This window comes from Saccopteryx bilineata, chromosome 7 (assembly GCF_036850765.1).
Source record: "Saccopteryx bilineata isolate mSacBil1 chromosome 7, mSacBil1_pri_phased_curated, whole genome shotgun sequence".
NCBI classification, from domain to species: Eukaryota; Metazoa; Chordata; class Mammalia; order Chiroptera; family Emballonuridae; genus Saccopteryx; species Saccopteryx bilineata.
The window spans coordinates 72,842,306-72,856,751 of record NC_089496.1 but is presented as its reverse complement, the minus strand read 5'-3'; the positions used below and the strand labels follow the sequence as shown (position 1 = coordinate 72,856,751).

General features: G+C 46.5%; 1 protein-coding gene and 1 long non-coding RNA gene across 3 annotated transcripts in view; one reads left to right on the top strand and one right to left on the bottom strand.

Moving 5' to 3' along the window:
- LOC136310946 (uncharacterized) overlaps positions 1-14,446 on the top strand; it is an 89,726-nt gene that overhangs the window by 65,484 nt on the left and 9,796 nt on the right. The window lies entirely within an intron of this gene.
- Positions 1,085-13,139, bottom strand: ANKRD34C (ankyrin repeat domain 34C). 2 transcript variants are annotated; one of them, XM_066240020.1, is made up of 3 exons: positions 12,603-13,139; positions 11,635-11,743; positions 1,085-3,972 (listed from the first exon to the last, which is right to left on the bottom strand). In XM_066240020.1, exon 3 carries the CDS (start codon positions 3,927-3,929, stop codon positions 2,334-2,336), a length of 1,596 nt encoding a protein of 531 aa, XP_066096117.1. In that variant the 5' UTR covers positions 3,930-3,972; positions 11,635-11,743; positions 12,603-13,139; the 3' UTR covers positions 1,085-2,333. The 2 variants fall into 2 exon arrangements, with proteins under 2 accessions (XP_066096117.1, XP_066096118.1); XM_066240021.1 differs by lacking the exon at positions 11,635-11,743.

Below are 14,446 nucleotides of genomic sequence, written 5' to 3'. Positions count from 1 at the left end.
TGTGATCACGTCCACGTGGTAAGAACTATTAATGACGGTGTTCCTGAAAAGCATATGAATTTTCTGCACTAAACCAGGTCCATGAGCCCTACATTTTCACTAGCTTACATGCTTTTCTTCCCTTCCTGAAAAGCACAAAAGGCCACTAGCACTAATGTTAGTGTGCTGGCCAAGAATACTGAAGGTCTGAGTTGTGTACGAATTAGTCGTCTTACTAAAAAACAACCTAAATTGCCTTTAAGTTAGAGGGAAGGCCTGGCTAACCAGCCAGACCCACACTTCCATGTCACGCTGTTATTCTTGACATATTTCTACTTTGTACATAGTCATTGTCCTAGAGCCCTGGTGATCTATTGAGGTGATGCTGCATTTTTGGTCATCACAATGGGGGGGGGGGCAATGCTATTGTTATCTACTGGGTAGAGGCCAGAGATACCACGCTAAACAATCTATAATGCACAGGATAGCTTCCCCATAACAAAGAATGGTCCCACCTAAAACGTCAATAGTGCTGAGGATGAGTAAGTGCGTATCCTAAAGGAATTATTAAAAATAAACACTTGTCTTACTTATAATCATCATTAACACTTTGGGATATTCAGATACGTTTCTAGCAAATATTAGAGAACAGTGCGAGATGGAGAGCTCCCGTGGCAGAATTTATTTTACTCTACAGATGAATTCAGGACTCAGTCTTGATGGGGTCAGTGAGTCTCTCCAGGGGACGCTTGGATTTTTTAGCTAGACTTCACTGTGTGTAGGATATTATGTATTATTTTGAGATTTTTGAGGCTTTAGGGTCTGAAGAAGTCAACTAAAATGAGCTACCTCTTATCCAATTGCAGTGACCTCAGTCACAGTAATAGGCACTTTCATGCACTCCCTTAATCCTTGCCATAACCTTACAAAGTGAAGCATAACTGACCCCATTTTATGAACGGGGGACTGTAGGCTTGGAGACGTTAAGCTACTTCCTTTAGGTCCTGCAGCTGGTCAACGATGACACTGAGATGCAAACCCGAATCTCAACGTCTTTCCTCTTTCCTCTATGTGATGCTATCCCCAAGGATGACTAAATTTTCTTAACCACAGAGCAAACATATCTAAGCAGCATGAAAGGAAAAATAAATGGGAAACTAACCAGAAATATTGTTATCTGAAATGTCGTTCCATTACACCAGAGTGCCAAGTCTCTGCTTCCCTTCTTGGGTTTCACCCCAAGTGGCTCAATAGGGTCGTGCCAGTTATTTCTACAAATCGTCTATCAGCTAGATAATTCAGGCAAAGAAAAAAACTAGATATTTCATGGATTACTAAGTAAGTGAAGGGGAAATGACAGCTTGCATACCCTCCAATTTGCAGGTTACAAAATTAAAAGGTCCTCACTGCTAGCCTGGGAGCCATCCGCTTTACCTTTCAACCTGTGGTCGTTTATCATTCTGGCTTGGGGAGAGTGCAATAAGTTTTTCCTTAGAATAATCAGGAAGCACTTCTTAGGGGTCTGTTATACAAGCCATGTCCCATTCGATCCAAACTAATTCACGGACACTGTTTTCCGCACAGAGCCTGTGTCAGAGCAGGAAGCCGAGACAAGTTTCATCTTCGAAATAGGATTCTTCTCTGAGGCACCAGCTACTCAGGCACATAAGAAATTGGGGAAACATGTAAATGTGATATTTGAGCACTCAGAGCACACCCCGAGAAGTATGTGAACAGAGTGGTTACTCATTGCAGAAACCTCCTCACTGTGTCACGCTCGGCACTGCCCCGTGGCTCCACGAGTGGCAGGACCCACGTGTCGGAACCTCGCTGGTGGGGGAACTCTGCCCCCACCCCTTCCGAGTGTCACACAGATACCTCGACTTGGTAGCTTACGGCTTGTTTCTGAGTTTTGGCACATTCTGACAACAGTTAAAGCCTCATCTTCTTTGTAGGCACTTTATAGATTTATTATTACAAAGGACATATTTCAAATTACCATCTTAGGATTGAAATTCTTGTTTGTCTGATAGAAAATGACAGCGTCAACCACTGAGATTTGCCATGTAGCTTTCAAACTCCAAAAGTTTTCTTCCTTTGGAGAATATTTTGGGTCATTTCATCTCTAAAACACAAAGAACCTGAGCTCATTTCAAGTAGCCCGATAAAAAAAAACCCCAGAGATTATTCAAGAAGAGAAGCAGTACCCTGTCTCCTTATCATACGAAGCAGCCACGTAACCAGCATTAAGAAATTACCAAGATGCAGAGACTCTGCCTGGCTGCGTTGGTTTAGGCTACGGTACCTTTTATAAATTACACAGATTTAAAACAAAAACAAAGACCTAAGCGCTTCTAGGTCATGATCTCTTCAAAGTCAGACAGCTGCTTCATCTGCTCCACCTGCATAGAATGCCTTCGAAGGAGCTGCTTTTTATTTCTCAAGTCAACTCTCTTTGGTGAACTGGGCACCACAGGAACTATGGATTTTAAGCCACCAGCGAGTGGAGAAGATAGTTTGCTGCTAGATCTAATATCCGGGATAGGTGGGGTCAGATTTACATTTAAAGGTGGAAGGAAGCCAGGCCTGGTGTGACAAATTCTGTCCAGAAGCAGAGTTCCAGAACCCCGTCTCTCCAGAAGGTGGGGTGGCCTGCGGCGAGCTGAGCTGGGGGGGGTGCCGGACGCGGCGTCCGGGGGGTCCCGGGAGCCACGGGAGACAGGCAGGTGGGAGCTGTGGAGCTTCTTTCTATCCAGGGGTCCTTTGCCTGATTCCAGGGAAACAGCATTTGGCGGGTCAGCTGCTGGCTGTAAATCTAAATCATAGAAGTCACTTTCCAGCTGTTTGAGGGATGCTGCATCTTTGAGAGTGGAGGGTCCAAGTGGACCTAGCCCAGCCTTCTCTTGGTCAACAGGGAGAGCCCCTCTTTTGGCCAGACGTGGGCCTTTCTCATAGGCTGCCTTCCAGGGGGCCAGCGCTGGAGAGGCTGGAATCTTCAGAACCTGCTCTGTGAGTGAGCCGAAGAGAGCGGGGTCTTTGCCGTCAATACTGCTGGTTCTGGAGAGGGGCCCCCTCTTGGGGAAGGACACATCACTGATGCTCTTGATGACCTCATTGTCTGTGCCAGCACTGTGGGTCTCATCCTGACGTGGGGAGGCTGCCAGCACAGAGGGCGCGATCAGGCCCCAGGGCTCAGACTGCAGCCTCTTCAGTTGAGGCAAACAGGCCCTTTTGAGGTTCCCAACTTTCCTGGTGGGTGACCCAGGCTCAATGAGAGCCTTGGAGGTGTTGCAAACACTTGGATGCCCTGTTTGGAGGCTAAAGAAGTCATCTTCCTTCGCACAAGGTGGAGACCCCAGGCCTGGAGCCGTCAGCTCAATAGCAGAGGGAGATGTGCACAGCAGAGGGGATGGTCTGTCTTCCACTCTGGGTGAAGGAGGGACATTAAGATACTGTTTGGTGGTTTTGGTGCCTGAAGATGACTTATCCGTTGTTATAATAATCACCTCCTTCCCTTTGGCTTTGCAAGCATCAAGGAGATGTTTCAGCGCATCCTTGTCATCGGCATTGATCGCATAAACCAGAGCGGACGCCCCGGTGCGGTCCTCGAGGCTGGGGTCGGCTCCATTCTCCAGCAGCAAGGACACCACGTCTCCCCCAGCCCTCCGGATGCAAGCGTGGATGAGAGCAGTCTTGCCAGACTTGTCCTGAATGTTGGGGTCCGCCCTGTTGTCCAGCAGGTACTTCACCATCTTGGACTTGCTGATGCTCTGCTGATCCACATGTGTGGTGATGCAAGCCACCATGAGCGCCGTTTCGCCTTTGTCATTGCTCTCGTTGATGTAAGCACCCCCTTCCAGGAGGAGTCTGGTTAGCCTGAGCCTCCCCAGCCACACAGCCTTTAAAAGTGAGTTTCCTTCCGTCCTCAGCTCCGTGTCGTCATCCATCATATGGCTACAGCTTAGCGTCTATGAGCCACAGTGGCGATCAGACCTAGCAAGGGAAGAAGACAGGAATCATCACATGTGCTGCAGCTGATCTAGTGGCCATCGTAGTGTCTGCACACGGGAATAGCCAAGCCTGGTCCCAAGTCATACCGCCTTGGTCATGTTACCTAATTCCTCTGAGCTTGTTTCTTCATCTGCAATGTGTGTGAGGGAACTGTAATCGCAGTAAGCTACTGAGTAAGTCATTGCAAAGATTAAATAAGACAGTGTATATAAAATACTTAACCACATGTAAAGCAGTTGGACTAATGCCTAGTACATAGTAAGCAACAAAAAAATGCAAGTTGTTATTGTATTGACTGCACAATACTTATATGACAAATGTAGTTAAAGACATTTGGTTTAATGTCTGTCATTGCCCCTGGGACCTAAGCTCCCTCAGGAGAGGCCGTGTCTTTCCTGTTCACTGCAGGGGGCTCAGCATTTAGCCGTGCATTGCTATTCTAGGTGTGCATCAAAAAGACTGGTAGGAAATGCACCAAAATGTTTTATTCTGGGTAATAGGGTTATGGAGAATTTTTGTTTTCTTCTTTCTGCTATATTTCTTAAAATAAGCAGGTATTACTGTTGTAGTAGAGGAAATCAGAAAAAAAATATAAAACAAAAAATCAATTCAGCTCTCCCCTTCCAGGTCATAGTCTCCACTTTTCCAGCAGATGTCAGAATTCTCATCCTCATTCAGACTTTAAGCACAACTCCAAGAATGCCATGCTTCCCTTGGGTGAACAGAGATGAGGCAGAGGATGAACTGGAGATGATATTCTTGCTCACTAATACCAGGAAATAAAACTCACACCAGAGCTTCCTCAGTTGAGAAGCCAACCCCAGGTTTTCTGTCTGGTCTCCCCTTGCCGGTTACTTAATTATTCCTGGACTCAAGAGCCTCCAGACTGGGTATTGCTTGAGACGGCTTCCATGAGGAAGAAGAGAAGGGTGCTCCAGCACTGATGTCTCTGCCAGTCCACAGGTCCCTCGTGGGACCTCCACGTCAACTTCTTCACACCACCTGCCCCTGCTCAAAGCTACTCTCCTCTTCAAAGTAACTATGATTAACAATCTAGTCTGGCCCTGGCCGGTTGGCTCAGCAGTAGAGCGTCAGCCTGGCATGCAGGAGTCCCGGGTTCGATTCCCGGCCAGGGCACACAGGAGAAGGGCCCATCTGCTTCTCCACCCCTACCCCTCTCCTTCCTCTCTGTCTCTCTCTTCCCCTCCTGCAGCTGAGGCTCCATTGGAACAAAGTTGGCCCGGGCGCTGGGGATGGCTCTGTGGCCTCTGCCTCAGGCGCTAGAATGGCTCTGGATGCATCAGAGCGACGCCCCAGAGGGGCGGAACATCGCCCCCTGGTGGGCGTGCCAGGTGGATCCCGGTCGGGCGCATGTGGGAGTCTGTCTGACTGCCTCCCCATTTCCAGCTTCAGAAAAATGAAAGAAAAAAACCAACAATCTAGTCTGTACCTTTCTGCTTCAGATAATTTCTGCTTCTTACAAATGCACTGTTTTAAAAAGCTACATCTGAGTCTGAGCTTATTGCATTTGTGTTTATACGTTCCTATGAAATTTTCTGTAAAAATGCTGTCACCCAAGGACACTGTATATTACTAAATATATTCCCAACAAGTCTGTTTCTCTCTCTCCATCTCTCTGCTTCTTTCTTCTTCAATCTTCTCCTGATCTCTGTCTCTGTCTCTCTCCTGTTTCTGTCATTTTATCTCTTCTGTGATCCTACATATGATCATTTTATTAAAGTCCCAATAAGCTTGTTAGTTGCCAAGTGTTAAACATTCGCAGCAGAATTTCCAAGGACTAACTAAAGGGAAGAGGACATGAAGTGAAGCTGCTGTCTCCGTCCACCAAGGCCCTTCCCCCCGTGGCCTGACCAGCGTCACCCCCGCGACTCCAGTCCTCATAGCACTCCATTTATGCTGGAATCTGGCTCTTTCTCAAATGCCCCACTTTTTCTTCTTCTTCCTCTTAGCACCATTCATCTTTCTTACAATCAGGCCTTCCTGTTCTTCTTTAATTATTCAGCATCCTTCAGAACTCAGCTCAAATGTTACTTCCAATCAAGGGGAAGATCACTCAAGATAGAAGAGTGAGAGTTGAGTAAAATTACAATGGACTCTCTCTAGCCAAACTCTATAGAGAATTCCTACAACTTCCTCCAAAAGAGACTACACACATGTCCAATAAGCAGATAAAGACACTCAGCTTCGTTAGTACTCAAGGAAAATCAAATTAAAGCACATGAGAAACCACTACCCTCTCCCCAGTGTGGCTAAAACCAGGCAGACCAACAGCACTGAGGATGGATGAGGATGGATGAGGATGGATGAGGATGGATGAGGATGGGTGAGGATGGGTGAGGATGGGTGAGGATGGATGAGGATGGGTGAGGATGGGTGAGGATGGGTGAGGATGGGTGAGGATGGATGAGGATGGATGAGGATGGGTGAGGATGGGTGAGGATGGGTGAGGATGGGTGAGGATGGATGAGGATGGGTGAGGATGGGTGAGGATGGATGAGGATGGGTGAGGATGGGTGAGGATGGGTGAGGATGGATGAGGATGGATGAGGATGGGTGAGGATGGATGAGGATGGGTGAGGATGGATGAGGATGGGTGAGGATGGATGAGGATGGGTGAGGATGGGTGAGGATGGGGAGCAACAGAAAGCCGCTGAGATAGCTGACACTGGTTCTACTGAACTGCACTCATGCCTGCACTCTGGCCCGGCAAGCTCACGCCTGGGTCTGCGTCTGCAATAGAGTGAAAGCATGGCCCAGGGTCTACCCGTCCCAGGGGGCATACCCCTTGAAATGAAATATGGCCTCTCCTCCATTCAAGAGGAAGAGTCAGAGTGTGACTTGCTTTGGCCAATAAAATGCAACAGAAGTAACAGTGTGACTTCCAAGGAAGACCTCAGTGGACCTTGCAGCTTCCAAAACTGTTCTCTTGGAGCCCAGCCGCCATGTAAAGAAGGGACACAGGTAGCTCCAGCCAATAGTGCCCTAAGGGCCAGAATGCAAGTGAGACCCCCTTGGACCAGCCAGCCCCTACACAGACAATTCCAGCACATAAGGGAACCCGGGTGAGGCCAGCAGAAGTACCCAAAGCCTGGTACAAACCACAGAAATATGAATAAATGATTATGTTTTAAGCCACTCACTTTGGGATGGTTTGTTCACAGCAATGGGTTACTGATAAATATGTGTAGCAAAACATGTATACAGATGTTCCCAGCAGCACTATTCATAAGAAACAAACAAACAAAAACTAAGAACAGGCTATCAAGAACAAAACAAAGAAATTGTAGTATATTCATGCACTAGAATGCCATATAGCATCTTTGCATCATCATATTTTCTCTCTCTCACACACAAACACACACGCTCACACACAGACACACACCCCAAAAGATAAAATGGATACTGGATTCCCTGGGTTTCTTTATATTTTGCAACTTTCTCTACTGGAGTATTGATCTTGCTTGCCATCTGGGTTTAGTTTCATTCCCAGAACTCTGAGCCCCTTGAGGCAGGAATACTGTCTCCCTCATCAGCTGTGTGATAATTGAAAAGTAGGATAGAGGAAAAGATGGAGAAAGGGAGGAAGAGAGAAAGGAAAGAAAGGTGGGAAGAAGACGCAGATGGATTATTGGCTTGTCCTATGTTGCGTGTGGTGCCAACCACATACGTCTAAATTGGGAGTAGGGAAGGACGTATATCTAGGAGACGCTCCTCTCCCTTCTCTTGGAATCAGTTGCCAAGTTCTCACTTGAGCTCAGGCCGAATCTACTAAGCAGCTATCCTGAATCAACTATCCCCCAGCTCCCAAGGAGAGAGCATGATGGAGGCAAGGCATCTGAGTCCTTTTCTGAGGTCTGGAATAGCTAGCCCCGCTATGAATATAACATTCTCTATGTGCAGTAAACTACTTTTCAGGTTCTCTGTAACTCTCTTTTCACTGTGGGCCTCCCTACCGAAATCCCTTAAATGACTAAAATGCAAGAAGAGCTTTGCACGAGGACAGAATCATGTCTTTACCCATGCTGGTAGCCCAGATAGAATGTGCTGATCCCACATTAACTGTTGGTGAGCTGCACTTATCTTACTTTTTATGTCAAAAATACAAAGTTTAAAACAGTGGTCCCCAAACTTTTTACATAGGGGGCCAGTTCTCTGTCCCTCAGACCATTGGAGGGCCGGAGTATAAAAAAAACTATGAACAAATCCCTATGCACACTGCACATATCTTATTTTTAAGTAAAAAAACAAAACAGGAACAAACACAATATTTAAAATAAAGAACAAGTAAATTTAAATCAACAAACTGACCAGTATTTCAATGGGAACTATGCTCCTCTCACTGACCACCAATGAAACAGGTGCCCCTTCCGGAAGTGCGGCGGGGGCCAGATAAATGGCCTCAGGGGGCCGCATGTGGCCCGCGGGCCGTAGTTTGGGGACCCCTGGTTTAAAAGATGGCAGTCCACATGGCTCATTGACAAGAGCCTTGTATATTACACCGGACCCGCTTTATGCATTGTTCCAGTTTTCACAGTCGTGTCCACTTCCCCCACCAGGTGTTGTCCACTCACCTTGTTTTGTGCCCAAGAGGCTTTAGAAAGATCTGTACCTGACCCACAGTTTCAGGGTCAGGTCACTGCTACTATTGTCACTACTACAGCTGGCCAAGTAAAGTCGCATACCTGGTTTCGACTGACCAGGTGAAAATAACTCCTGCCTGGAGAGACAAGGTCACTCGGCCCGGAAGTGTGGAGGAGCTGACCAATAGGAAGCGGGGGTGGGAAGGACAGGGTGGGGAAACTCTTTTCCATTTCACCTCCCTGTTTTTGTGTTTCGTTTTTTGTATTTTGTGTTTGGTGTGTTTAAAAAAGATTTTGGTGGGGTGCAAGAGATTCTGTTGCTCCCACAAGATGGAGCCATCAGCACATTTGTCACCAAGTGGTGGCTACTCAACACTATATCCCTTGTATTTGTTCTTGCTCTTTCTGAGCCTTTCATTTCCTCTCATTCTTACTTTTCAAGGGTTTTATAATTTATTAAAGTGTTAACATGCATGCTCTTTGCCGAGGTTGATGCCAACTGCCTTCCTTGAATCATCAAATGTTCCTTCAAGACCTATCCCCCAACTAACAAATGAGGAAACTGAAGCCAAGAGTGAAGAACTGGCTTGCCCATGGTCACTCAGAGATTAGTGGGTGACTCTGGGGGTTTCCTGCCAGCTCACAGTGACTCCTTCTCTCTGACACTTATCCTCCCCCACAGTGCTCATCTTTCTGGCAGGTGTGTACTAGTTGACTGTCACCATGTGTGTAGCTGACTTGATCTTGGGTAGAATTTGAAATTGAGACAGAAAGACCAGTTCCCCTGGGCTGTTTGTGGAAACTGGAGTGTTGGGAACTTTGGAGATAAGGCTGCAATTGTGGGGTAGACACATGTTCAAAGAAGCAGAAATGTTCCCAAGGAGAAGACTGAAGTAAATACACTGAGAAGCTAAGATAAGAGAGGATCCCCCACTCTCTTCAGAGGTTCAGTTCCCTTTAGGATCTATGAACATTCTAGGACATTTAAGTAAACTAACATGTTTAGTGTTTATGGTACCTTAATTAATTTCTATTACTTATAATAAGGTAAAGCTTGACTGAAATTCTTCTGGCATTACTTGCTCACTCATTCATTCATTTATCCACCAACATACATACATTGAGTATCTACTCCACCCTAGGTGTCGAGGACAAAGAGATGTACAGAATTCATGTTGGAGGTCACCTAGGAGGCTCTAAGAGAAGAAAAGGGTCAGAACTTCCAGAGTGAGGAGGTTAAGACAGAACCAAGCTGGAGAGATGTTTGAAAGGCAGAATTGAAGGCCCTGGCCAGTTGGCTCAGTGGTAGAGCGTTGGCCCGGCATGTGGAAGTCCCAGGTTTGATTCCCAGCCAGGGCACACAGGAGAAGTACCTATCTGCTTCTCCACCCTTCCCCCTTTCCTTTCTATCTCTCTCTTCCCCCTTCTGCAGCCAAGGCTCTATTGGAGCAAAGTTGGCTCGGGCACTGAGGATGACTCCATAGCCTCTGCCTCAGGCGCTAGAATGGCTCCAATTGCAGCAGAGCAACGCCCCAGAGGGGCCGAGCATCACCCCCTAGTGGGCATGCTGAGTGGATTCCAGTTGGGTGCATGTGGGAATCTGTCTGCCTCTCCCACCCCCGTCTCACTTCGGGCGGGGTGGGGGGAGGCAGAACTGAATAATGCCCCATTGGATGTGAGAGTCAACCAGGATCTAATTCACTGTAATTTGGGAATTCATCTCCTAATGTGCATCCCAGAGGATAAATGTTAAGAACACCTAATTTTGGGAAGACTGGATGCCTCTCAGGGTTTCTAAGCTTGATGAAGGGGAAAGAATCCTGATTGAATAGAGCTGATGCAAGTCCCCCACCCACTCTGGCTGCTCTGGGCACCATGTTTTTGTCTTTAAAAGTCAGTAGCCCCAAAGTGTTTTCCCTGTGTTTCAGAAGAAGAGTAAACTGCAAAGTGAACAAGGTCTTCTTGGTTCCTTCCCCACTTTGCCCTTTCATATTTGACCTAATAGAAAAATGAGGCCAAAGAGGAGCTGCAACAGACCCCTGCAAGTGTCTGCAAAGTTCCTCAAATCTCAGAAGGGGGGGGCTAGATAGACACTCCATTGTACCGAGTGATCCCGAGCAAGTTTTGTTTTTGATGTGTTTTATAATATGCATATTTTGCATGCATGCACTTATTTTTTTTAAGGCTGTAGCTTTAACTTTGCTTTTCCTCTATTTTCTCAATAACTTCTAACAGCTGTAAAACTGACATCTTGTGGATGTTATAAATCGCTTTAAGTTATTTATGGAACAAAACAGAATATAATCAACAAACATTTATTAGGTTGATCCATATGAAGCTGCTGTTTCTGTAGGTCAAAAACGGTCCCAAAAAATCAGGTTCACGTGGTTCAACCCAATATGTATTTAAAGTATTTAGTGCTGTAATTGCTCTAAAACTCAAGCTCTTGAAGACATACCAGTTGTGGCAGATGATTCCAGAATATAGAGGCAGAAGACCTGGATTCTAATCTTGGCCCTGCTGCTAGATAGCTAATTAGGGGCAACCATCATTATGCCAAATAAATAGAACTTCAATTCTGCTTTATAAAGTTGCTATAAGGATCAAATGATAGGTAATATGTGAACACTCTCTACAAAGTCCTGTAAAAATCCATGGGCTTGTGTTGAATTTAACACACCCAGAATCCTAGCTCTGAGCCCTGCTCTGTACCACCCAGCACCCTGTATGGCACTGCTGGTGTTCACTGCCCAGCCTATCTCTTCCAGACCCTGCCTGCTCCTTTCTCACTTCCTCCTAACCACAATTCACAGTTTTCTGAGTCTTTCCACATAATGATCTCTTTGGCCACCCCCCCACACACACATTTCTATAATACAAAGAAACTTATTATTATCCTAATGTTATAAATATGAGCCGAGGCTGAAGTTCAGACGCTAAATAAGTTGCCCAAGAGCACGTTTAGAAGTGGAACAGCTTTGATTCCAACTCAGTTCCTCCAATCCCACGTTCAGAGCTATTTCACAGAAGGAATTCCACTCACATACATCTTCCCATGCCTGCAGCCTGGAGTGAAGTTCAGGAACACAGCTCTACCATTTGATGGTTGTATAAACTTGAGCAAGTGAGCTTCTTTACTTCAGTTTTCTCATCTGTAAAATGGAGATAATATACACAAGTTTGTGGTGTCCTCTAACAAGAAAATCTATGTAAGGTGCTCAGCACAGGGCATTGGCACATGATAAGCATTCAATCAATGTTAGATTTTTGAAAGAATTTCCGTTCACTTTTCAAAATCCAGGAGGCCACACCGTTCAGCAGTAGTATTCACGGAAGCTTGAGGGTTATTTTTATACTCCGCCTCTTCCTTCTGCAGTCACGGGAAGCAGTTAGAAGCGGATCAGAAGCTGGGCTCCACCTTTGCTTTTGTGATTTCAGACTTTTCTCCAGGCGGGTAATGGAGCCCAGACGCCTTCGCTCATTGGGCGCAGCGCAAGCCTGGGGGAGCTGTCCGAGGTGCTGGGCGCCGCGGGCTCCAGGCGCGGCCATTGTGCATCTGTGGGGATCTTTGAGCACGGGGGTCAGGGCGGTAAGTGCTTCTCCCATCATTTCTCAGAAATGCTCAGATCCACACATACTCTTTACTTTTCTTGCACATATTCAGGATCATAACCTCTCACTGTCCTTTCCTTATAGGTTTCTTGCAAAAATTTAGACTTTGCTCTCCCTTCAATCCCTGCAGAAATTCAAATGCCTATCACCCAGCCCTTCTCCAGAACCATTTCCTACAAAGATTCAGGCCCCTACACATCTCATCCCCATGCGTCAATGCAAAAATAAAAAGTAATTAACTCCGTTTTCCACTCCCATCTCCCATGATTTCCTGTGAGAAAAGCAGGCTCTCACCTACCAGTCTCCCACTCCTGCCTGTAGCTAAACAGCGTGGACTTACTTCTTAGGAGCTTAAGGTCCCACCCAGGTGATCATTAGAGACCCGGAGGGTGCACTTACCTGGTGGAGCTGCTCACAAAGCAAGGCCACCTGGGTCGAGGCCACGGGTAGTGTCATTGCTGCAAACGCCCTCAGGGGTCATGCCGCACCCCTGCTCATGGTTGTGGGTTGGCTACCACAGGGCACTGGAGGCTGAACTGGTGCTGGGAGCTGGGGCTACCCCCGGGGCCTTGCAGGTCCTGTTGAGAGACTTGTCCAGAACTTCCTCAAGGTTCATAAATAAAACCTCTGCGTCAGTTCCTCCGAATCACTCCTGGCTCCTCTAAGTTGCAGTGGGAATAAGGAAGTTGTTTTTAAAGAGGAAGAAAGATGAGAAGCCCCCTCAGTTCTGGTTTGCGGGTCTCCTGCACAGACAGCCCCAGCGCTCCAGCCCCTCCTTCAGCTCTGCTGCCGAGGAGCTGCTGCTCGCTGGCGCCTGAGAGCATCTCTTCAGCCGAGATGTGGGAGGGCTGTGTGGGTGTATGAGCCGGAAGAAAGGAGGGGGCCTCCTGGGGTGGGCTGTGCCTACCTGCAGCTTGGGGAAAGGCGCCTGCCCTCCCTGCCTCTTCGCCCCTGCTTTCAGGACCAGACTCACTTCACAGCTCAGCTCAAGCCTGTTAGAGCTCCAGAGGGTGGGTGCAGATACAGGCAGCAAGCCTTGGGTCAGTAGCAGTGAGAGGAAACTCCCAAAGTCTGCACTACAGGTCCCAGACTGGGCAGGTACTTGGGTCTTTCTTCTTTTTCTGTGCCCTCAGATCTCAATGTCTGTTCCCAGTGGGGGAAGGAGAGGGAGGGAAGAGTGGACAACTGTGCCCATGAGATAGGAACTCTGGTTATCGGTGCTGGTTTCCAGACACCCTTCAGCCCACCTCCTGCTTCCTCCCAGGACTTCCCCTGGAGCCAGTCACCCAAAATTCTTGTTTCCTTTATAACAAAAGTAATTCATGGCTGTTGTATATGATTCAAAGCACCTGGCATCATAGTATTTAGAAAGTGAGTGCCCCCCACTTGCTTCTAGGCATCTTTCTGGTACTAGCCAGTTCCCCAGAGGTAACCTGCAGTTACAAACCACAAACCTACTGATATTTCAATTATCTATATATATACAGGTACATATGGGTCCATTTTTCACACCCCCAAAAAAGTCCTACTTCACCTTGAGTCAATTTTAGTCACTTACACTTTCCTAAATCCATCTCCTTTACAACTTCAAATTCAGAGACTCAAAGAATTACATTATATAGGTATACTACATAATATTATACTACATAGTATTACTTTATAGCTTTTCATCTTCTCTAATACTGTTCTTGCACCCTTTATTCCTTATATATTTTTTCTCTCTCTCATCTGCAGGATTTTTTCTATCAAACGTGCCAGAGGGTTATCATTTTTATTGATCTCTTAACAGCATAAATATTGTTCTGTCTTTGCCTTTGTCACTTAGCATTTCCACAGTATCAGTTATGAAAATGTTTTCATATTTATGTTGTTGAGGCCAATAATATCTCCAAAACAGAAAAGTACAAGGTGAAGCAGCAAGTGCTGATGTAGAAATTGCAGCAAGTTATTCAGAAAAATCTAGCTAAGATCATTTGTGAAGGTGGCTACACTAAACAAACAGATTTTCAATGTAGACAAAACAGATTTTTATTGGCAGAAGAAGCCATCTAGGACTTCTATAGCTAGAGAGGAGAAGGCAATGCCTGGCTTCAAAGCTTCAAAGGACAGCTGACTCTCTTGTTAGAAGCTCATGCAGCTGGTGACTTTAAGCTGAAGTCAGTGCTCATATACCATTCTGAAAGTCCTAGGGCTCTTGAGATCTGCTAAATCTACTCAGCCCCTGCTCTATAAATGGGACAACA